Here is a 24645-nt window from a genome sequence, read left to right on the forward strand (position 1 = left end):
CAGGCTGTGAGGCTCAGCGATGGGGGAAGTGCTTTGAGATCCTTGGAGGGGAGGCGTTCACCAGAGATGGGCAGAGCCATGGTAGCTTTCACAGAGACTCCAGCCCTGGCTGCCGCAGCAGGAATTCAGGGGTGCTGGGGAATGGGGAAGCGGGTTTCTCCTGAGGTAGCCCTGCACCAGGAGCTCGACTGGTTTCGCTCGTTTCCCACTCATGCTTGGCGCCAAACGGCGGCGCCGTGCACAAGGGGAAGGGAAACCACCCAGCTCAGGGGTCGTGTGCCCAGGTGTGTGCACTCTGCCCAGAGCCCCAACATCCTGTGGGGGAGGTGGGGGGGGGCAGGTTGAAGGGTACACTCTGGAGGAGGCTGGAGCAAGCAGCAGAGGGCTGTGGGGCACCGTTGGTGCCTGTCTCAGCCCCCTGGCCATGGTGGCGGTGTGGTCGGCGCTGGCGGGGCGCTCCCCTCCCTTCGGAGGCGTGGGTTTGACTCACCGCTTTGGGAGCAGCAGGAACCATGTGGTGATGTCAGGCCTCGAGCAGGGGAAGCGTGGGAGGAGACTGGGCCCGGCTCAGCCGGCTGGGGAGTGCGGAGCAGAGCTGGCTGCAGCAGGCAGCCCCAGATGGCTTAACCTCCGGTGAGAGAGGGGACCAGCAGCTGCTGCTCCCTGGCACTGTTGCCTCAGGATGAACGGCAGATACAAAGGTACCATGCCCACTTAGAGTCCCCTCCGCCCTGCGAGCCCGCCGTGCCCGGCTTCCCTGCAGCGGGGGGCCCAGCCCAGGCCGGGGGCTTCCTCCTCGCATGCTGTCTAGTGACCCAGTCCGGACACAGGAGCGAGCAAGGCAAGGGGAGGAGTGTGCCCTGTGCTACCTGACGTGCCCCCGTGCTCCTGCGCTGTAGGTCCAGTGTGTGTGTGGGGGGGGCTTGAGGTTTCCCTAGAGATATGGACAAGCCAGAGAAGGACGATGGTCCTGTTTCTAGATTAAGAGAGCTGGGATCTGCTCCTTCTCTGTGGCCTTGGCAAGTTGCTGCCTGGTCAGTGCCTCAGTTTCCCCACTGTAACCTAGGCATAATCATATTTCAGTTTGTGGGGGCAGGGAGGCCCCGTTCGTTGTTTGCAAGGTGCTTAGAGCCTCATGGGACTGGGGCAGGATGGCTGGGCTGGGGTGCTGAGTGTGTGCTGGGCAGCCAGGTGCTGGCTGCAGGAGGGGGCTGTGCGTGACACTAGAGTGATGCTGCATGGGCCGGGATACTGTGATATAAGGCTCTGGACCAGCTCCCGGTACTGGGCCTGGGAGATGCACCAGCTCGCTGCCAGTATGTCAGTCTCCTGCCAGCTGTGAGTGTAGCGAATGGGGCTCCCAGCGGCTCCATGGTGTAGTGCACGGCAGGCTGAGCTCCCGGCGGCTGTGGGTTTAGTGCCCAGTGAGCTGGGCTCCCGGCGGCTGTGGGTGTAGCGTCCTGTGAGCTGTGCTCCCGGCCGCTCTGTGGCGTAGTGCATGGCAGGCTGAGCTCCTGGCGGCTGTGGGTGTAGCGCCCGGCAAGCTGGGCTCCCGGCGGCTCTGTGACGTAGTGCCTGGTGGCTTCGTGGGATAGCGCCCGGTGGGCTGAGCTCCTGGTGGCTCCGTGGCATAGCGCCCGGTGGGCTGGGCTCTTGGAGGCTCCCTGGCGTAGTGCCCAGCAGGCTGGGCTCCCAGCAGCTCCGTGGCGTAGCTCCCGGCCTGGCGGCTCCATGGCATAGCGCCCGGTGGGCTGAGCTCCTGGCGGCTCCGTGGCATAGCGCCCGGCCCGGCGGCTCCGTGGCGTAGTGCCTGGCGGGCTGGGCACCCGGTGGCTCTGTGGCGTAGGGCTCAGCGGACTAGGCGCCCAGTGGCTGTGTGGCATAGTGCCTGGCGGCTCCGTGGCATAGTGCCAGGCGGGCTGAGCTCCCGGTGGCCCCGTGGCATAGCACCAGGTGGGCTGAGCTCCCAGCGGCCCCGTGGTATAGCGCCCGGCGGGCTGGGCTCCCGGCAGCTCTGTGGTGTAGCACCTGGCGGATCTGTGGTGTAGCGCCTGGCAGCTCCGTGGTGTAGCGCCTGGCTGGCTGGGCTTCCGGCGGCTCCGTGGTGTAGCGCCTGGCAGCTCTGTGGCATAGCGTTGTTTCTATAACTGCAGTGTTGTGGTCTCTCACCTTGGTGAGTCAATACTGTGATGGTTGCCCCTCCCCCCGCCATCACTTTGCCAAGTAAACCACTCATTATGGATAGTGAGAGCCCTGAAATAGACAGTGGGGGGTAGGCTGGAAGCTGCAGTGGTGCCACGAGGTTGGCTGGCACTGCTGCTGGCTGGGGTAGGTCTCTCCCACTGCCCCCCGATAGCCCTTTGTATTCTGTCCCTCCGCTGGGCACCTCAGCCAGGAGACCTCCTTGCTCACCATGCTGGGACCCCTGCACAGTCTGGAGAGGTGCATTTGGGGGGCTGGGGGTCAGTGAGCAGAGCTGGGGAGCAGCAGGGCCCCTAGCTGGGGGTATAGAGAGCAGAAGTGCTGCTGAGTGTCAGCGTCATGGCATAGACAGCAAGTGGCAGCCCACTGCCAGGTACCAGCCAGGTGGGATGGGCTGAGATGGGGGACTGGCGGGGGGAGGGGGGGGGATGCTAAGGGCTCCGTGGAGGAGGTGGCAGTGCCTCTCCCAGCCCACCCTGCCGGGGTAAGCTGTGGGGACAGAGAAGTTCTCTGAGCTCTCTCTGCTCAGCCTCTGGAAGGATGGTCTGGGCACGGAACAGGTCTGGGTCCCCCGTGTGCCGTGGCTGCCAGGCCCAGGGAGGGGCAGGGGCTGGGTTTTCCCTGTGGTGGTGGTGGCGCTCGGGGCTGGTGCCCCAGGTCGGGTGGGGGTAGCGTTCCATCGTGCCGAGAGCAGGCTTAGCTGGAGCTTTTCCTAGGGCAGGCTCTTCCGGACGGGCAGCATGGTCTCAGCAATGCTCAGGGAGGGGATGAGCCAGGCTGGATTCACGCCAGCTCCATGACAGCTCTGTGACCCAGGGAGCTGGCAGCTCTGCCTGCCTGCAGGGCTCAGACCCAGATCCCAGGGCTACTCAGGGGTCCTTGCAAGTCACCTCTTGGAAAACATCTTCCGGCAGCTGCAGGCATGGGGGGTGCATGGGAGTGTGTATGTCTGTACGGGAGTGATGGGCACATGTGTCTTGTTTATCTGTCTCCATTGGCTGGGGGGCGGGGGCCTACAGGTGTTGATCTTCATGGAGGGGGGCTGCGGGTGTCAATCTCCATTGGTGGGGGGGGCCAGGACCTCCGGGTGTCTGTCTTCATTGGCCGAGGGAGGGGGCGGCTGCAGGTATCAGTCTCCATTGGCCGGGGGAAGGGGTTGTGGATGTCTGTCTCCATTGTCCAGGGGGTGGGGGGGCTGCGGGTGTCTGTCTCCATTGGGGAGGCACATATGGTTGTCTGTCTCCATTGCGGGGTGTGTGGGGGGGTTGCTGTGCATGTCCCGGCAGAGGGGAATCCCTGGCTCTCAGCAGTGCCCCACGGGCGAGGCAGGTTGGCTGAGGCAGGCTGGCTCCTACAGGGCAGGAGTGGGTGGAGGTTAGAGGCAACATAGGCAGGACCTAGAACCACCCCCAAGGGCCGGTGCGCAGTCCCCGGTGTGTGTGTGTGCAGCTGGCGCTGCCTTTCACGGGGAAACCCACTCGCTGAGCGGATGCAAACACAGACAGTATCACCATGGCAACTGTGGGCATGGGCCAGTGCTGAGCAACAGAGACCGTTTCCTTGGCAATCTGGAAACCACCCCTCCCCCCATGGCTGCCACCTTGTTCTTCCCCACAGCTCCCTCCATGTGCAGCCATGTGGGTTCTAGATCCCGTCCCCCACTACTGCCACCTCGGCCCTCCTCCCTGGCTGCTGCTTGTGGGGGTCGGGGTTCCAGTCGGGGGTCACAGCACGGGGTGCCAGGCTGGTTTCGGAGCAGGGTGGGTGCTGGAGGCTGTGGCTGTAGGACAGTCACAGAGAGTGGAGTGGAAGGGGGCTCGGGATGGGGGCCCAGCTAGCGGGGCCCGGTCTCTGTTGGTTAACTCAAGTGCCAGTGCCCAGCTGCTGGGCTCAGAGAGCAGGGTGCCAGGAGCCGGAGGCTGCTGCCAGCCTGTGCGCACTGCTCTGGACGTGGTGCAGTGTGCGGCCCAGCCCTTGGCCTGGCGTGCCCCTTTGCGCAGCTGCTTGGAGGGGTAAACAAGCACTTCCGCCAATTCTTCAGTTTCGATGCTCCTTCCCCTTCCTGTCATCTCCCCGTCAGTGGCCTGAGTGACCGGCCACGAGGCCACGCCAACAGGAGGGTGGGGACCTCAGGCACTGCCAGCTGCACCCGCTCCTGTCAACCCCCCATCTGAGCAGGTCGCAGCAGTGGGTGTCTTGCTTGGGTGGAGTCCCTTCCGGCCTCATCACTGCCAGGGCGGTGAACTGTGAGCTCATGAGGGTGGGCCGCTGATGCCGTGGCTGTGAGCTTGTGACTTCACGCCCAGAGCCCAGCCGGGGTCGCAGGCGCCAGTGGCTGCGAGTGTGTCTTCCCGTGTCGTGGCAGAGATGCCTCTCACCACTTTCAGCGGGGAAGGAGGGCATAGGGTGAAGTTTGGTCGTGGGGGAGGCAGAGGGTTCCTGCCAGACAGTGCCATGGGGTGCTGCGTCTCAGCCTCCCCCAACGTCTGCACACGCCTGAGCCTCTGGCAAAGGAAGCCCTGGGTTCTTTGGGGGCCCTTTCCTCGTGGGAGACACTCCTGAGTGCCCACAGCCCCAGCATCTCCCATCTCTGGGAGGGAGTATCTGGGGCCTCTGAGATCCTTGATAACGGCCTGGATTTTATTAGGCAGTTGTGACTCTTCTTTGACTCAGCAGAACTTTCTCCTCTGCCCCCATCTTGTGCGTTGGAGAGGGGAAGTGTGGGGGTTGCTCCTCTCAAGGAAGCCAGGGTGGGATCTGTCGCTCCCCTGCCCTCTGTGACCAGGCAATAGTTCCTGGATCCTGGTTATCAGGACTGAAGGGGGGGCAGCTCCACTTCCTGAGCGACTCTAGCAAACCATATTGTGTGCTCTTGCAGCCGGCCTCGCTGGATACTCTGTCCCAAGGGCTGCGTCAGAGGCTGGCCTGGGGGCTTGGAGTGTGTATATTGCTTAGATCCTGGGCTGCGCTGACCTCCATGCAGCTGCACAAACAAGGATGCGAAGGCTGAGACGGGCAAGAGGCTTAGGGCCCAGATTTAAGGACGCTTCCTCCAGCTCTTTCCCCTGGGAGGAGTGATGCAAGCAAAAGTGTCTCTTTAAGCATGCCAAGGGGGGCATGGGGCAATGAGCTCCCAGCGGGGGCTGCAGGGGCACTGCCCGCAGGACACACATCTGCCCCTGAGGTGCTGTGCCTTGGCTGAAACTAGCGAGATCAGAAACGAGATGCCCCTTTCCATGCCAGCTCTGTGTGTTTACTCTGCACAGGACGGTGTGGAGCCAGGCCAAGTGTGCAGTTTCACTTCCAGCCATGGGAGCATGGTGCCATCTCACTTGTGTGTCACGTGCAGGGGAACTCCCGTCACACTCAGCCAGAGGGTGGGCAACAGCAGCAAAGCAGAAACTGAAGAGGCAGGCGGCATGTGTGCAGAGGGGAAACTGGGCGGGAGGGGGGACTGATCTCCCCACCCCGCAACCCATCAGAACATCCTCATGGGAGCGGAAAAATCCTTCATGTCAAGAAGGGATTTCAAACTTCAGGCGCTTTCCCGGCGCTGTTGATAAATCCGGCTGCAGCAGGCCTGGGTTAGTGCCTGGGAGTCGGAAACAGAAACCAGCTGAGACTGATCCAGCTGGTTTTGCCACCCGCCGAGAGCTGGGAAGTACACTGGATTCAGCATTCTTCCTGACCCAGTCATCTGAATGACGCACCAGGCATCAGAACGGCGTCTCCTCTTGACACTGTAGGGGGAGAAGACTGGCTTTTATCCATGCCTCCGTGCTGGGGGAGAGCTCATGGAGCTCTTGGGGGTTGTAAACGAGGAGCATTTGTTTCAGGCAGGTCACTGGAAGAAATAATTGGGGAATTGTTCAGTTCCTCCCTTTGGGGCCATGCAACCGGCTGGTAACATCTGCCACTGAGCAGGGAAGTGACTTGCCCCGCAGTCCATTGTGGAGCAAGAGCTAGAGCCCAGGTCTCTGAAGTCCAGTCCAGTGCTGTGGCTGCTAGGCAACACTGCAACCGCCGCCTCCCCAGTAACTGACTGCAGCCCCCAGGAGGGACACTTACCCCCGTAGGGTGTGAAGCTTTTTGAAGCACTGGGGCCCCAGGGTGAGGGGCCAGGCCGGCCTGTGCCATGCATCTTGGTTACCACCTTCCTGTGGCTGCCTTGCTCTCTGCCCAAGACGGCCCTTATGACTGAGACACGAGTGCCCACCCTGTGCCCCAGGTGCCATATAAGGCTTTAGCTGTCACTGCCACGTCTGGGTGTAGAACTGAAGTGCTCCGGAGTGCCAGCAACTCCCTGCCCCGGGCCCCTGGGCTTCTCTGCTTCCCTTGGTGCCAGTAGGCTTGGGACACAGCGCAAACACTGTTTGCGACTGGGCACCATCACCTCCACTGTGGCACCTGGGTATGGCGGTGATGGACACCCAGAGCAGGGCACAGGGAGGGCAGCCACCGGCGGGAGTGTGATCAGGGCACTGGGGCTTGGGGAAGGTGGTGTCTGAAGAGTTCTGTGCTGGGCATATGCAGGGCAGAATGGAGCTCTGGGCTGTGCCCCTGAGTCGTGGGTGCTGGGGTCTGTTTTCTGAATGCTAGGGGGAGAGCTGGTGACTGGCTGCCAGTGGTGCCCTCTCTCCTGTGTGTGCATCTGTGCCCCGGGGCAGGGCAAGGGTGTCTGACTGCCAGCCCCCTCCTGCCCCTGGGAAGAGCTGAGTGAGGCCCTCGGGGGCTGCCGTCTGTGTCCGCCCTGCCAGTCCGCTCCTCCCCCGGCAATACCAGTCACTGACTCTCTCTGCAATGTCAGGAATGTGTCCGACCAGCCCTGGAGGAGCCCAGCGCCAGGGGGATCCCCTGGCTGGGCACACCTGTGTGTGTGCGACTCAGGGCTCACGGCCTGCCTCCCCTCTGTATTGCAGTCCCAGCATGGCTCGCTCTGAGGGGCTCCCCACGGGGAATGCCTGACCTCGGGGTGCAGTCTCTGCCCAGGGTACACTGGCTGCAGGTGTTACATGGCACCAAAGGATCGCTTAGCCCTGCTGTGCTGACTGGCCTGGGTGCTGCGCTGCATGGGAAGGTAGGAGCATGGGGCTGGGTGACCCTGTGAATGTGCTCCCTCCATGCCCCCATTGCTTGTGGGGCATTTCTGGTGACGCTAGGGCCCCTGTCCATGCAGTCCCACATCAGCCCTGCATGCGTCTGTTAACTCCCAGCAACCCCTTGGCCTCCCCGGGAAGTGTGACTACCCACCCCTCGGGGTTTTAAGCCCTTCTCCCCGGTAGGGGAGAGGGTCTGTCTTGGAGGCTGAGCCGCGAAGCAGCTGAGGACACTCTTGGCTCGGAGCGTGGCACTCGGTGCCTGGTATTCTTGTGGGCGCGCCAGCCCCAGAGGGTGCAGTGGGTGTGGGCATCTGAGGGAGGGAGCCGTGTCGGAGCTGGGGGGGCCCTAGGTTGTGGGGAGGAGAAGAATCCTGTCTGGGCCGCAGCCCTCCCTGTGAGACCTGGCCCACGTGCGCACCAAGTGGGGCAGAGTGTGTCTGCCATGGGGAGAAGGCGAGAAAAGCAGGGTCAGAGTTCTAGGTGCTTTGAGCTGTACCCATTTGTCTCACTGACTGGTGGCAAATGGGGACAGGCTGACACCCATCAGGCCCTGAGCGGCCTGCTGGATTGGCTGGCTGCTGGGTTCTCCCATGCCATGTGGGCCCTCTCTTGACTCAGGCTTTGGCTGCAGTCTGCACCTGCTCGTGGCTTGGATCACTGCCTCCTTGGCAGAGCTTGGTGGGAACCCTGTGCTGGCTGACTGTGAGCTGTGCCCTGTGGCAGGGGCGGCCGGGGGAAAGTGGAGCCGACTGGCTCCGCGCTGTCTCAGCGGCTGTGCCAGTGCTGGGTCGCTCCTGTGCTGGCTCAGGGGCAGATGGGAGGGTGAGCAGTGTTGATACTGAGGTGCTTTGATCTGAGCTTTGGCCTCGATACCTTCCAGAAACATGCCTGGCCCATGCTTTGCTCGGTGCCAAGTGCTCTGGGGCGGCCCCAGCCCCAGCCAGACACAGTGCAGCCGGCAATCCATTCTTGGGCACGTTTACATGGGCCCGGTGCACACGGCACCCTGCTGGAGCCAGGGTGTGCGTATGGTTGCCAAGCCTGGAGCCCAGCTCTGGCAAGTCGGGGGCCAGGGCCAGGTCTAGATGGAGCGGTTGGGGGAAGGTGGGAGTTATTCCCACCCCCACTGAGCTGGCATCAGCTCAGTTGGGTAAACATTGGGCGTGAGAGGTATGTCCGGGCAGCTGGAGTGAAAGCACATGGCTCGGCTGGCAGGGCCAGGGGACGGAGCAGGGTGGAGGTGCAGTGCGTCTGAAGCAGAGCTGAGAGGAGAGGGTCAGCAGGGGTTGCATGATGGGGATTTTCTGGTTGCATTGTGAGCACCTAGCTGCCCCAGCCCCACTGTGCTCAGTGCTGGACAGACCTGGAGCAGAGGCAGCTACTGCCCCAAAGTGTCAGTGGAGGGGAAGGGGCAGTAAGTGGTACAGCAGGCGGCTGGGGGCAGAGGAGAATGGAGCCCACTGATTGCTGTGATAAGCCGCAGTCCCATCTGGAATGACTCTTGCGGGCATCCTAGCAACATTGCCCAGGCAGCTGGCAGAGGGGGCCCAAACTGAGCTGGGGGTGCATGCTGGAGTGGGGTAGAGAAGGGGAGGGGACCCCCCTCTTCTGGTGCTGGAGGTCCGGGCTGATACGAGCATGGCAGGATCTGCCATGTGAAGGGGCTGCGCGGGGGCAGCAGCAGTATGGCAGAGCTCCTAGAGGGCTCTAGCAGCAGCAGGGCAGAGCCCTGGGCATGTGCCAGCAGCGGGCATCTGGCTGGGGCTCACGCCACTGTTCATAGCATCCAGTAGCTGAGCTTGGGCCTTGCCTTCCTTCTCGCTCCGGCCCTGGCCTGGGGAAGGAGCGCACAGTGGGAAGTGCTGCTGGCTCCCTGGGCAGCCCAGAGCCTCTTTCTGCAGTGCTGGCATGTGGCTGCCCCGCTGGGCAGGCAGAACTGGAATGGCTCTGTCCACTGGCTCCAGGTGCCAGACGGAGCCTCCTGGGGTAGAGGAATGGCTGTGGAGGGGGCATTGCTCTGGGCAGTGGAGAAGGGGTGGGCAGAAGAGAGGGGACTGGCTGTGCCCTGTTGTGCTCTGCGGGAGCAGGTGACGGGTTCATGCCACCCCAGCCCAGTACTGTGCAGCTGGCTGTGCTGTGGGCGTGATGGGCTGCCAGCAGCCCTGTCGGTGGGAGCCATGCTGCTGTCGTACCCCTGGAGGAGGAGGTGGGGCTGGAGCCAGATCCGCCCCATGCCCAGACCCCCGTCCATGCAGTTTGGGACGTAAATAACCTCGGGCGGCAGCAGCCTGGGTCACTCTGCCATGAGCCGTTTAAACGGCCTCCAGAGGGTAATCTGGGGCCCTGCAGGTGAGCCAGCCTCCTTGGGATTATAGCTCCTCCTTAATGAGCTTAATTGGGCCAGCGTTGCCCTAGAGACTGGAGGGGGCTGGGACTGCACTGGAGAATGGACCAGGCAGCTTTGTCGTGTTAGCAGCCTGCCCAGGCTGGGCATTGGGGACCCGTCCTGCCCGGCTCTGCTCGCCGGTGGGAGCACTGGCAGTTAACCCTTCAGCGCTGCGTGGCAATGCTCCCACCATGGCAGGCAGCCAGGGTCCCTAACCACCAGGCCAGGGCCCTCCATCTGGGGGAACGACCGCGCAGTGGGGTCAAACAGGCTAGCCCAGAGAGCGCCGGGCTGAGCCAGCAGCTGGGGCGGGGCTGGTTCTGTGTGAGCAGCTGTGGTGGAAACAGGGCGCTGCAGCCAGAGTGGGGTGCCCAGTGCAGCACAGTGGTGCTGGCATCCCAGGGCAGGGATGGGGCTGAATCCAGCTTCCTGCGGACGCTCTGAGCTCACTGCTCAGGCAGCCCCGTTGGGATGTCGTTGCTCAGCTGTCGCTGTCAGAGAGGCTGAGCCCAGGAAGAGCACCCCGCTGGCAGCAGTGTGCCAGGTGTGCTGAGGACCTGCCCTCATGCCAGGCAGGCCCCAGTGGCTGGCCCCATCAGTGGCTGGAGGGTTGGCACTGCCATATCTCACCTGCTGCTGCGCGAGGGGCAGTGTCATGGGTAGCTGACCCCCCATGCCTTCCTCCCAGTTGGCACTGTGCCCACGCACCTAGCTGCTTGGCTGCCCCCCGGGCGAGAGGACTAAAGAGAGGAGGAAATGCTGCATAAGCCAATTAGGGAGCCAAGGAGTCCTGTGCGGGGCCCTGAGCGCCGCCCCCTCAGCACGTTATCCCTGCCCCATCTGTTCAGCCCCTGTGCTGCTGGAGCCTTGGCCTTCCCTGCACAGCTGTGAGCAGGCGGGCGCCCAGGAGAGGGAGCTGTGCCCCCTCCTGGAGGAGATCTGGCAGCCTTCCCCTCCAGGCTGTGGCTGCTTGGGCTCCTCCTCCACCCTGTGGCTGTTCACGTCGGGTTGGACACCCACCTGCATGGAGTCATTTGGGGGTGAAAGGGGCCGTCGGTGCCAGCAGCTTCTAGACAAACAGGAATCTCATGGCAAGACCCAGCTCTGCCAGGCTCTGGCCACAGCCACGCTGCCCTTCGGGGCTTGTCTTCCTTCTTGCGGCTCCCTCTGGGGCTCCTTGCTTTGCCATCTGGTGAGGTGAGTGTGAGCTGCCGTCCCCTGTGCCTTCCCCCACTGCCTTGAGGGAGCTGGGCTGCCCAGCAGACACCGCGACCTGGGCACTAGCATGCCATGGGGTGAGCCGGGGCCTTGTTCTCTGGCAGGAGCAAGTGTCCCCTCTCCTGGGCACTGACATGGCGAGCAGAGTGTCCACCTCCGCCAAACCCCAGGGCTCCTACTGGAGGCATCACGGCTGCATGTGGGACCCTGCTGAAGGGTGGGTGGTGAGCCAGCCCTTGGCCTCCTGGAATGTGGGCTTGAGGGGCCTGTGAGATGCGGGCTCCTGCTTGGACTCACTAAGGTGACTCTGAGCTGCTGTAACAGATGGGAGATTCTCGCAGTCACTCCTCAGCAGGGCAGTGGCTGCCAGTGGGAGTCCTGGCTCCGGTTCGGTTCATTATCTTCACAGAGGATTTGGATTAGGGCATCGAAAGCACACTCATAACGCCTGCGGGCCAGGAGGGGGTGCCTTTGGAGGGCAGGATTAAATTCAGAATGAGCTCGTGGAACTGGAGAAATGGTCTGACATCAACAGGACAAATGTAGAGTGCTCCACTGAGGAAGGACCAGGCAGTTGCACACATACAGAGTGGGAAATGACTGCCTAGGAAGGAGCGCTGCAGAGAGGGATCTGGGGTTATTGTGGTTCACAAACTGAATAGGAATCACCAACGTACTATTGCAAAAAAACCAAATGTCATTCTGGGATAGATCCCCATCCACAACTGCTGTCAGCCGATATCTCCAGTGGTGATGGGACACTAGCTGGGGAGGGCTCTGAGTTACTACAGGGAATTCTTTCCTTTTATCTGCCTGATGGGTCTCACCCACATGCTCAGCATCTAACTGATCGCTGTATTTGGGGGAGGGAAAGAATTTTCCCCGGATCAGATTGGTAGAGACTCTGGGATTTTTGTCTTCCTCTGCAGCATGGGGCACGGGTCACTCGCTGGGTTGAACTAGAGCAGTAGTTTTCCTCCTTTTTTCATTTGCGAACCCCTACAAAATGTTGAATGGAGGTGCAGACCCCTTTGTGAAAAAGCCACCCCCCCAAGCGACGTAAGTTACACCTACCCAAGCGCCAGTGTGCACAGCGCTGTATCAGGGTGAGAAGCGCTCCCACCAACAGAGCTACCACCAGAGCGTCTTCACTACCAGCTATAGTGATTCTACTGTGGACTAGCCCTAGGAGTGCTGTACAGCAAGACACGAGGAGTAATTCTTCCACTCCACTCACACTGAGAAGGCTTCAGCTGGAGCCCTGTGTCCAGTTCTGGGCACCACACCCCGGAAGGACATGGACAAACTGGAGAAAGTCCAGAGAAAAGCAACAAAGTTGATCAAAGGTCTAGAGGACATGACCTGTGAGGGGAGATTGAAGCAATTGGGTTTGTTGAATCTGGAGAAGAGAAGACTGAGGGGGGACGTGGGTACAAGGTTTTTATAAAGAGGAAGGTGATAAATTCTCCTTAGCCACTGACGACAGGACAAGAAGCAGCAGGATCAAATTTCGGCGAGCGCTTTAGCTTGGACATCAGGAGGAATGTCCCACCTGTCAGGGTGGTTAAGCACAGGGAGAATTTCCGAGGGAGGCTGTGGAATCCCCGTCACCGCAGGTTTTTAAGGACAGGTTGGACAAACCCCTCTCAGGGCTGGTCTAGGTAACATGTGATCCTGCCTCAGTGCAGGGGCCTGGCCTAGGTGGCCTATCGAGGTGCTTCCAGGCCTATGTCTGTGTAACTCTACGCACTGTGCCTTGGACCATGGCGGGGTCTGGGTACGGTGACTGCCTGGGCAATGCAGGCACATCAGTGTGGCAGAGGGGCTGTGCCCAAGTTACTCAAGGCCCTGAGCAGTTCTCCGGGGTGTGGACTGTGTTCTCTGCGCATTACCCCTGCGTAGCCCCACTGATGGGCAGGAGGAGGCTGTGCCAAGGTCTTCTGCTGTGGCCTGGTATTTTCAGCATCCCTCTGGCATCCGCTCCCAGTGGCCAGCCCATGTCTCCGCAGACCCCAGGGAAGGCAGATGGCTCCCCAGAGGGCCGCTCCTTCAGTGTGGCGGTGTGTCTGCTGCGAATACGGCCATGTGGCCAGCCAGCCTTCCTGCAGTCTGCGGGTTGGCCACATCTGCCTTGTCCTGATGCTTAGTGGGTGGCCTGGGCCATGCTGAGTTCCATCAATGGCTATTAGCCAAAATGACCAGGGATGCAATCCTGTGCTCTGGGTGTCTCTAGCCTCTGACTGACAGCGTCTGGGAATGGGTGACGGGATGGATCACTTGATGATTCCCTGTTCTGTTCATTCCCAGTAAAACACCTGGCACTGGCCACTGTCAGAAGACAGGATATTGGGCTAGATCAGGGGTAGGCAACCTATGGCATGGGTGCCGAAGGCGGCATGCGAGCTGCTTTTCAGTGGCACTCACACTGCCCGGGTCCTGGCTACCAGTCCAGCGGGCTCTGCATTTTAATTTAATTTTAAAATGAAGCTTCTTAAACATTTTAGAAATCTTATTTACTTTACATACAACACTAGTTTAGTTATATACTATAAGATTTCTAGAAAGAGACCTTCTAAAAAGGTTAAAATGTATTGCTAGCACGCGAAACCTTAAATCAGAGTGACTAAATGAAGACTCAGCACAGCACTTCTGAAAGGTTGCCGACCCCTGGGCTAGATGGACCACTGGTCTGACCCAGTGTGGCCGTTCTTAGGTCTGTGTGATCCCCTAAAGACTCAGGGGGTCCTCCAGCCCCTCTGGGGTTACCGGGCTATGGCTGGATTTGGCACCATCCCCCCCACCCCACACATACCTTGTGAGGTGCTGGGCATGGATCATTGCATTGGGAATAGATATGGCTCCATGGCCAGCCTGGGGCAGCAGGGAGGCACCAGAGGGGTTGGGGGCACATGTTCCCTTCCCTTCCCTGTCAGGTGATGGCGGAGAGCCGCTGGCTGGTGCCACGTCGCAGAGCTAGGCGGGGTTTGGGGTTGTTCCCTGGGACTTAAGAGCCAGACAGATCCCATTGACACACTTGGCTAAGCCAGTGGCATGGGCCCTCGTGGCTCTATCTTTGCAGCCCTGGGGGAGGCTGCTATAGGAGGGTGCATGAGCTTGTGAGTTGCGGGGCTGCCCCGGTGCGGAGGGGGCAGGGGGAAAGTTTGCAGGGAGGGGTAGCTGGAATGAGAGGCAGTGGGCAGGAGGGGGCTCTGAGCAGTGTGGGGAGCAGGAGGGGGCAGTAGCAGTGCAGAGCACATGTCCTTTGTCAGAGCAAGGTGGGTCAATATCCTCTCCCCCTCTTTACCCAGGGGGAAACTGAGTCACAGTGCAGTCAGGGATGGGCTCAAGGCCTAAGAGGTCCTGGCTCCCAGCCACTGGTACATACCTCTTCCCAGAAACTGGCTATCTGTGGAGTATGTAGCACCCAAGCAGGACTTAGGGGGCAGCCCTGGTGGATCAGCCCTGCAGAGAATGCTGGGCCCTCCCTATGCGGTGTTTCCCAGGCAGGCCCGGCCTTTGGGCCGGGAAGCCAGCTGCCTCACTCCCTTTCCTTCCCCAGAGCAGCTCCTGGGGGCTCTCCGGCTGCAGGGTGGGTCGGGGACTTTCCAGCAGGCTCTGCTGTCCTGGGGCTTCCTTCCTGGCGGCTGGCGCAGAAGGCGGGGGCCTTAGCGGATTGCGGGGGCTGGGAGTTGGCAATGCTGCCCCAACCTGGCGCCTGGATGGCCTGGGCTCTGCGATCTCCCAGCAGAGCGCCCCCGAAATGCTCCTGTGTCTGCCCAGCGCTGCCCTGGTGCCTGCTGCATCCGCAGAGACCTGGCTGAGTGCAGGCCTGTGGGGTGATACATCCACCTGCCCAAGCCAGCTTCCACCCCAGGGGATCATGGTTACGATGCCATGTGCCCCCAGCTGCAGGGCGTGGGGAGCTGTGGGGCCACGTAGCGCCCCCTGCAGGGAGTGGCATGCTTTGCTAAGGGGCAGGCTGTGATTCCCTGGGGAAGGGATCTTTGGGGCATGGGAGCAGTGTCTCAGGGAATGATGGGGGGGTTGCTTGCAGCCCCTGCCAGTTGGCTGAGGCCTGTGCTGGGCAGGGCTCCTGGGCTGGGCTGTCCTCAGGCCAGGAAGCTGGGCTCCGGGAAGGCTTGGCGCGCCTGGGACAATGAGTGTTTCCTGCTGTCTAGGGCCTTTGGCTCACCTCGCCCCGATGCGTGTCCTTCCCGGCACTTACAGTGGAGGGGTTCCCCATCTTGGGCCCTGCCTCCTGCCCTGCCACGTGCTCTGTTCTGCTGGTGCCTGGCTGGTTCCAGAGGGAGTGTGGGTGGCTGGGATGCGGGGAGTTGCTTGGCCCATGGGTCAGCAGATAGGGCAAGGGGCAGCACCAGGGCACTAGTCTCCAGGGGCAGCCAGGAGTTGTGCTGGGTCCCAGAGCTGTGTGCCACACACACTCTGCTCCCAGGTGGCCTGCTGGAGCTCTGGGCCCAGTTCTCAGACCAGCACCTGGCCCCATTGCTTAGGGCGACGGCGCTGGAGCCCTGCTACCTGAAATGTGATGCCGCTCTGGAAGGCCTGGCTCACACCCAGCCTGGCATGGCAGCAGTGCCAGGGAAGGACCAGGCGTAGAGCTGGCAGGGCCCAGCCAGCGGTGTTGGGAGAGCGGGACTCCATGCTGGAGCTTGAGTCGAGGTGGCCCCTCTCCCTGCCACCGCCCCAGGAGCCTGACCCTTCCTGTGCCAGCCCAGCACACCCGGCTGTCCTCCGTCCTCACCATGTTGTTTCCTTCCCCCGCAGGGAGGCCCTCCAGGTCGCACTCCACCATGTCGCTCTCTGTGCGTCCCCAGCGGCGCGCCCTTGCGGCCAGGATCAATAGGAGCCAGTCCTTCGCCGGCGTGAACTCGATCCAGGACAAGGCCTTCAGGTAGGGCCCGGGGGCTGGCTCCTGCTGGCGGGGCAGGGCATCGGGCAGCCTGAGCATGTGCCGGGGTGCCCCTCCCCTGACACTAACTCTCTCAGCAGGAATCTCCGTGACACCTCGCACAGGGGGCTCACAGCATTAGATGCAAGAAAGGGGCAGAGAATCCAGACTCCTTGTCCCCTGCTCTGTCGACGCATCGCGCTGACTCCTGGTCCGCGTCGGCTCCCTTCATAGAGTCTGTGGCGGGGATGTTCCTGGAGCCTGACTGGGCAGCGCCCAGCCAGCGCATCCTCTGGGAGAATCAGGTGGTTGCCGAGCAGCTGGACAATGCTCTGGCTTGGGATGCTGTGCAAGATGGGCGCAGCGTCCCTGCAGCCCGGGGCGCCGGGGAGTGGCTTACAGTGTGGTGGGGGGTGATGGGGTCATCCAGCAGCCCTTCAGACCGAGCTGTGCTCCCCCAGCTCAGATGTTTGGCTCCGAGTCCCCATCTTCCCCCAGCCCTTGGCTACAGCGATCCTCCCCCTCCCCGTTGTGCAGGCTGCTTTGGGCCAAGCGGCTGCTCCCCAGAGGGGACTGCAGTGGAGGGGTGCTCTGGGTCCCTCGCTTGGCAATGCTTGGGGTCCTGGAGCCTGAGGGGGGCCCATAGGAATGTGTGATGTTCTGCTTAGCTCCAGCTTGGGGAGCTCACCAGATGCTGGCTTTGCTCCCTGTGCTGCTGAGAATGGGAAGCGGCCCTGGGGCGTTGTCCATGGATCCAGAGGGCTGCAGGGCTTGGTGCTCCTGGAGCTGGCTGTCCCAGGGCCCTTGCAGCGTGGAGAGGCACAGAGCCACCTGCCGCTCCCCTGAGATGCAGCCTGTTGGCAAGTCATGTCATGGCTGGGCTGATGGGCAGCAGCCTCCCCAGGCTGAGAGAGCCATTCCTGCCTAGGGTGCTGCTGGCTCCGGCATTGCTCCAGCTACTCCCCCTGGCCGTAAAGTGCCTGGGCATCAGTAAAGGCAGCTGGAGCCTGGAGCCAGCTTGGAACCCCTGCTGCTTGAGGAGCTGCCCTCGGGGCCAGCACCACCAGATGCCAAGGCTGCACTAGGTGGGTGGGCAGTATATCGGGGGAGGGGAGGCGTGTGCAGGGCAGGTTGTTGGCCAGAGGGAGGCAGTGCCTTAGATTGGTAAAACCCCTTTGGACACCCCAATTTCTGTTCCCAACAGATCAGTTGGTAGGGTGCTTCCCTCCGGGTGATCTGACCCCCAGTTTTCCCTCAAAACCTGATCCACAGAAGAGGGGTCTGGCATTTTAAATGCAGACTTTTCACCCTCCCCCTGGGAAAGATCCTCCCTACCCCTCTCCGGTCCTCCCTCACCTTCCGTCTGGGCTTTCCACTCTGGGCTCCCCTCTGGGTCAAACACTCCTGTGTCCCCCAAAAGAGAAGGTGACCCTGGTTCAGCTGCGGGCTTACAGCTACCAGCTATGACAGACCCTTCACTGGCCAGCAAAATTCCCCCCCTTTCACTCAGGTTGGGCTTGCTTCCAGCTACAGAGTCCTTGGAGTCTGTTCCCACCGCAGCGGTCACCAGAATCTCAACTTCCACCTTCGGGACACACGTCTCTGTGCACCCCAGGGCAGGCCGTGCCCCCTGCTACGAGGTGGTGCATTCCCCTCCCTTGGGGAGACGATTACGGGACAGGAGTTGGCTTTGTCCAGCCCCTCCCTGTGGAACTTGCCTTGAGCTCTGGGGCTACAGGAACTGGCTACAACCATCCCTGCCCCCAGAGCTGCATTCTTTACTGCTACAGAGGAATCTGAGGGTTTGGCTACACTTGCAGGTGTGCAGCGCTGGGAGTTAAAGCTGTCTTCGTACAGCTGCGTAGGGAAAGCGCTGCAGTGTGGCCACACTGACAGCTGCCAGCACTGCAGTGTGGCCATATTTGCAGCATTTGCAGTGGCGTTGGGAGTGGTGCATTATGGGCAGCTATCTCAGCGTTCAAGTGGCTGCAACCTGCTTTTCAAAAGAGGGGAGTGGGGTGGAGTGTGACAGGAAGCATGGGGGAGAAAGAGAGAGTGGATTTTTGGAGCCGACACTGTGTCAGCAGCTGCCTTGCAAGTTCCAACCACTTCCCCCACCCCTCTGTCATTCACTCTTAAATACAAATAGCCTTCAGACCAGATAAGCAGCTGCTCCCGCCGAGCTGTTTCTCTCCTCAAGCAAACACTAGCTGTGGACATTCCCTGCCTGCCTCTGCTTGAGCAAACAGTAGCTGTGTTTGTTTTTTAGATAAGCAGCTCCCGGAGCCCCAGTTCACAACAAAACAAAGAGAGTTCTTTAGTTAAAAGCATTATGGGAAAATTCCGGAGGTCAGTTACAGTGTAGTAAGATTAATCGCTGTTTACACTGCCACTCCAGCGCTGCAGCACCAGCCCTGTTCTCTTTATTCCTCTCGTCCATGTGGAGTACAACCAGCGCTGTAGCCAGGGAGATACAGCGCTGTATGTGCCTTGCCAGTGTGGACGGGGAGTAAGTTGCAGCGCTATAAAGCCACCACCAGCGCTGCAACTCTGCAGTGTAGCCAAGGCCTAAGTGACACTCTCCTATTCCCCCAGCGGTCCCTGTGATTTCACCCCCACCTCTGGGGCTGTTAGCACAAGTTTCTGTCTCACTGCTAACCAACCCTGGGCCAGATTCTGCCACATTAAAGAAATCATTCCCCAGTAGAAATGGTGCAAAATTGTGTGCCGCCATTGCAACAGTCAGTTCAGCCTGCAAATGGCTAGTTTGCATGTGTACTTTAGCTAAAGCTGCAAGAACCTTGTAACCCCCGACCAGCTCTAATTCTGCCATTTTCCCTGGCAACAAATCCTCCTGGATCAGGTCCCTCCAGGATCATAACTCTTAATCCAAGAAGCACTTTCCAATTCACTTAACGGCATGCATCTGCTCACTGCTTACTTGGGTAGAAGCAAGTTTTACAAATCCTGTGTGGAAAGAGGCTGCAGCCTGGCTCTGAGAAGCAGCAGCTTCATGTGTTACTTGCTGCCTGCTCCCACTCAGCAAGGGACATTTATTCCTCAGGTGCGCAGTGGACTTACAATGATAGCACCTCTTGGGCTCCTCTGCTTGCACAGGAAATTTGAGATGAGTAACAGGAGAATGGGGAGGTGAACGTCCAGCCTCCTTTTTCCCAGGGGTAAACCGGTGATTCCGCTTTCCTCCAATCCTGTCCCCCTCTGGCAGTGGTTTATGTTTAGCTGCAGCTTGTGCTTGCTCATAAGAGTCTGCAAACCCAGCTAATCCACCCACTGCATCCACCTTTTTGTCCCACAAATACTGTTTTACATCATCACTGCACATATTCAGGAATTGTTCCTGAGTAATCAAATCACACATTTCTTCCAAGCTTGTAATATCTTTGCTCCTCACCCCCTTATCTACCAATCTCTCATTTCATTTACATAAGACAGATTACTCAATCCAGAACCCCTCTTAAGACTCCTGATTTTAACCCTGTAGGTTTCTGGTGTAACCTGAAACTGTTTCAAAACCAGTTCCTTAAATTTACCATAGTTTGAAGCATCTCAGTAGGTACCTTATTGAATATGTCCAGAGCTCTGCCAGTCAATTTTGCTATCAGTGTGGTCATCTTGTGATCTTCAGGGATGGCATGGAGGGTGCACAGTCTCTCAAAGGTGATGAAATATTTGGCAATATCGCTGGATTCATCATACTATAATAATAAAAAATAATAATTGGAGCTATACCTATCTCCTAGAACTGGAAAGGACCTTGCAAGTCATTGAGTCCAGCCCCCTGCCTTCACTAGCGGGACCAAGTACTGATTTTTGCCCCAGATCCCCTAAGTGGCCCCCTCAAGGATTGAACTCACAACCCTGGGTTTAGCAGGCCGTGACAAAGTGGGAATGTTCTTAATGTTTTCTCTGAATACCGTGTTAGTGCCTCAGTGTCCCCTATGCAGTTCTTAATATCTAGGTGTTGGGATAAGGGTGTGTGATTGCTGCAGAGCAAAGGGCCAGTGCACCTAAATGCCTGGCACTCTGTCTCCTAGCAACTGATGGCCTGGGCCCCTTCTTCTCATCAAAAGTGCCAGCTAAAGGTGTTGGAGACAAAGAGATCAGGTGACCTCCTGGCCCGGGGAAAGGGGCTGAGCAGAGAGGAGGGGCTGGAGGGGTTTTCAGTCTGGAGCTGGCTGGGGAGGAGGAGTGTAGTGCAGACATGGGGGTGTGGCTCACTGCCCCCCAGAATGGACCCGGCCGAGGGGTCCGGTTCACGGTGCCTACAAACTCTGTTTTAGACCCTGTTCCTGTCATCGAATAAACCTCTGTTTTACTGGCTGGGTGAGAGTCAACGTCTGACTGCAAAGTGGGGGTGCAGGACCCTGTGGCTTCCCCAGGACCCCGCCTGGGTGGGCTCGCTGTGGGAAGCGCACAGAGGGGCAGAGGATGCTGAATGCTCCAAGGAGAGACCCAGGAGGTGAAGCTGTGTGAGCTTCTTGCCCTGAAAACAGTCTGCTCTGAGGTAGAGGAGGCTCCCCATAGTCCTGCCTGGCTTTGTGGGGAGCTGTTCCAGAGCATCGCCCAGGGACTCCATAACACAGGCCCATGCTCAAACCACTGAGCTATCCCTCCCCCTCTACTGAGTTATCCCTAGTTGCTCCCATTTGTGGATTTTTGGGGAAGTGGAGCCAGCAGGTAGAGGGTTTTGTCTGTTCGACTCCATTACAGCCAGTTCATGCCTCTGGGCCTCCCTAGCTCTCTTGTGGGCAGCTTCCTCCCTCTCCATCAGTCTTTTATGTTAGTTTTTTTTCTCTTTTGCTTCCAGTCTAGCCAGTTCTAGTTTAGTTGCTGCTTCACTGATAGTCATTTTCCTGCTTTCTTGTGTTGGGCCACCCCCTGCAGTTCACTGAAACTGGGATGCGCTCAGCTCAGGGGATTCTTAGTTAACAGAGACTTGCCCAGTGTTCAGCCTTTCTGGGCAATTTGCAGCTTGTGTAGTTCTAGCTTCTTCTGATCTTCACTCTTACTTATTTTGCTTCCTTTTCTGTCCTTACTTCCCTTACCCGAAATAAGCAAACAGAAAACAACAAACAGTAACTACTTTGTCTGTTCTCCAGCCACCACACCTAAAACTCAATAAAATCACTACCAGCACCTAAGCAATCAGCTGTGCACAGACCCTGCTCGACTACGCCACTGTGACGGGTTGGATCACAGAAACCCTCTTGGGAGCCGCCACCCGATGTGCCAAGACTACTTCTATCCCTGCTTTCCCTGCCAGCTTGGGACTCCAGCACCCTGTCTTGCTGAGCCAGACACGCCCGTCTGCTCCAGCACAGACCCAGGGTCTGAACCACGTGCCCCAAAGCTGCAGACTTAACCTGAAAGCAGTTTACAGAAGTGTTCCTGTCTTTAACACTCAGATGCCCAACTCCCAATGGGGTCTAAACCCCAAATAAAACCATTTTACCGTGTATAAAGCTTATGCAGGGTAAACTCAGAAATTGTTTTGCCCTCTATAACACTGACAGAGAGCTCTGCACAGCTGTTCCCCGCCCCCACAGGTATTAATCATGTACTCTGGGTTAATTAATAAACAAAAAGTGATTTTATTAAGTATAAAAAGTAGGATTTGAGTGGTTCCAAGTAGTGACAGACAGAACAAAGTGAATTACCCTGTAAAATAAAATGAAACACGCAAATCTAAGCTTAACACAGTGATAAAACTGAATACAGTTAAAACCTCACCAGTTCCACTAAGCTTCCTTTTACGGACTAGTCTCCTTCTAGTCTGGGTCCAGCAATCACTCACACCCCCTGTGGTTACTGTCCTTTGTTCCAGTTCCTTTCAGGTTTCCTTGGGGGAGGAGAGGCTCTCTCTTTAGCCCGTTGAAGACAAAATGGAGGAGTCTCCCACAGGCTTAAATAGACTTTCCCTTGTGGGGGGAGACCCCCTCCTCTCGCCTATGCAAAGCTTCAAGATGGAGTTTTGGAGTTACATGGGAAAGTCACATGTTCATGCATGACAGAGTTTCTTACCAGCCAGGCCACATTGCTTGGAAAGCTCTGATGTGGACTGGCGTCTTTGAGTTCATTGTTTGCTTAAGCGGTTCTTGATTGGGCACTTAATTTGCACATTCCTTTCTCGATAGAAATCAAGCAAGTACACAGTCAGTATTCCTAACTTCAAGTACAACAATGACACATGCATACAAATAGGAGGAATAGATTCCAGTAGATCAGTTTACAGAGAGGTGTTACATGGCATATGTAGCATAAAACATATTCTAGTTATGCCATAATTACCTTCATCAGCATGTTCCATAAAGCCTTATGGGGGGCACCGTCACGCCGCTGTTGTACGGGAGGCTGGTTCGGAGAGCAGGTTTGATGCGCTCGCAGTGTCCGTGTTGCTGAGGAGATGCGCTGAGCGTTCTGCACCAGCTGGAGTTTCCCCAAGTGCTGCAGGTTTCGTGCCCAGGTGTGTGTCAGTCCAGCTGAGAGGTGACGAGGGCGTGAATAACAGGCTCGTGGAGGTGATAGAGAGAGGTACTCGCAGATGCCGCTATGGGGGAGCTCAACATAGGCAAGGAACCAGGGGCTCTCGTAAGCTACAGACTGAACTGACCAATTGTGGGTGTGTATCTTCAGGCAAAGGAGAGTGCACCGTGGCTGGGAATGCTCTGCTCTGCCCACCAGCTTCGCCCTTGTCTTCCACCAGCTGGTTTTCATCCACAGGCGGCTCTCACCCCAGCACTGGGCCGTCTGGTGTGGGGGGACAGGCAGAGCCGTGTGTCACCTGCGTGTTTCTGGCACTACATGGTGCCTGAGCAGCTCACCTAGGGCTGCATGTAGCTGAACTGGAGAGAGCACTGGTCCTTGTGGGACTCCAAGCGTCAGAGATCTATGGTGGACGTGCAGGCTCCCATCACTGGGTGCGTCCCTCCAGGAAGGACACAAATCTTTGTAGAGCGCTGCCCTTCCCCCGCCACCTGTCTCAGGTGACAGCAGGATCTCCTGGGTGGCAGCATACAGTGCTGCAGAGAGGTCCCGGAGCGTGAGCCCGGAGGTCTGTCCGCACTCTAGGGGCAGGAGGAGCATCCTTCAGTGCCACAAGCTGGTTTCGGTTTCACATCCTGGTCACGCTGGATGGAGAATGTTGGCTTTCGTGCAATGAGCACCTGGTTCGCCTTTGGCTAGCGTCTCCAGCAGCTGCTGAGGACCCGGAGGTTTGCCTGGGGCGGTTGTTGGCTGGCACCGAGGAATCCAGGGTGTTGCCCAACTGGCTTGTTGGAAGGAGGAAGGGGAGGTTCCTTCTCTGATGGAGGCATTGGCTGTTCCAATCAGGGGTGGCACCAGTTGTTCCCAATGCTCTGTCACCGGCCAGGCAGGCCAGGCTCTGCGGGGGTGCTCAGAGCGTCTTGGTGAGTGGGGCTGGGTGGGGTGCTGGTGGAGTAGGCTGCTGGCAGGGTCTCCTCTGTGCAGTAGGGGCACTTTCTTCGCAGCACATGGGCTGGGCTCTGAGCCAGGCTGTGGGTGCTCAGGGTTGGTGGAGCAGTTCCCCATCCATGCTCGCTCCCTCTCGGGGCCAGGCTGAGCCGGCAGACAGGAAGCTTCTCTAGGCAGGTAATACGGTCTCAGCACAGGATTGGGGGCCAAGTTCTCTCTAAGCTGCATAGTCGCACAGCACCCTATCAAGGGCCATGCAAGCTCTCAGGGCTGCGGTGAGGAGGTGTGAAGGCCCCTCTCCTGCAGCCCCAGCCCTGGACTTGCTGCGGCCAGGGAGAGGTGCTCTTCCCCAACCCCAGTGCTGCTGCGGTGAGAGAGGGCTCAAAGATGTCCTCTCCCCCCACTGTGGCCCCAGGGAAGTCTGCACTCCAAACCCCTTATCCCCGGCCCCACCTCAGAGCCAGCACCCCCAGCCGGAGCCCTGACCCCCCTGCGCCCTAATCCTCTACCGCATCCCTGAGTCTGCACCCCCAGCCAGAGCCCTCACCCCAACCCTCTGCCCCAGCCCTGCATCCTGGCCCCACCCCAGACCCCGCACCCTCCAGCCAGAGCCCTCACCCCCCTGCACTCCAACCCTGTACCCCAGCCCTGAGCCCCGCATCCCTTGCCCCACCCCAGAGCCCGCAGCCGGAGCCCTCACCCCCTCCCACACCTCAACCCTTTGCCCCAGCCTTGAGCCCCCTCGCACACTCTGAACTCCTCAGCCCCACCACCACCACACATCACTTCCATATTGGTGCACATAACAAAATTCATTCCGCATGTGGATGTAAAAAATGAGAGGGAACACAGGTTGGGACGATTCTTTGGGCCTACCGTCCCAGCCTTTGTTTTTAACTGTGGGCGCTTGAGTGCCTCTGACTCGGGGGGTTGGAAGACAGGGTGTATGTGACAGGGCGGGGGGCCATTTGCATGTTGAGGGTCGAGGCTAGCGTCCGTGGTAATGACTGAGCAGGCCCTGGGCTCCGTGTCCTGCGGGCAGAGTGCTTTTGCCCAGCCCTGCTGGAGTGCTCGAATCGGGCCGTGGGGCGCCCGGAGGTGATGGCCTGGCCCAGGGAGTGGTGGCGTGCTGACCTAAAGATGGGCCTCTGGGCTCAAGGGCTGGCCCAAGGGGAGATGGATGTGTGGGGATTTCTGGGATCCGGGGGGAGAAGGAGGACAGCTGGAAAGACCCATGGACATCGTGCCTTGCTTAGAAATCCAGGACGGATCTTCCCAAGCGGGGGTGGGCGGGGCGATTGGGCTGTGGGAGAGTTTTCTGAGGGCCACGCTGGGACCTGCGGTGCCTGGAGAATGTGCCATGCTGGGCCCACAGCCTC

General features: G+C 59.2%; 1 protein-coding gene across 1 annotated transcript in view; it reads left to right on the top strand.

The window, feature by feature from the left end:
- The window catches only part of RIPOR1 (RHO family interacting cell polarization regulator 1), a 72343-nt gene that overhangs the window by 26534 nt on the left and 21164 nt on the right, over positions 1–24645 (top strand). The window contains 1 exon segment of the mRNA XM_032762337.2: positions 15691–15817. Coding sequence (XP_032618228.1) covers positions 15691–15817 — 127 coding nt within the window.

This window comes from Chelonoidis abingdonii, unplaced genomic scaffold (genome assembly GCF_003597395.2).
Source record: "Chelonoidis abingdonii isolate Lonesome George unplaced genomic scaffold, CheloAbing_2.0 scaffold0005, whole genome shotgun sequence".
NCBI lineage: Eukaryota > Metazoa > Chordata > Testudines > Testudinidae > Chelonoidis > Chelonoidis abingdonii.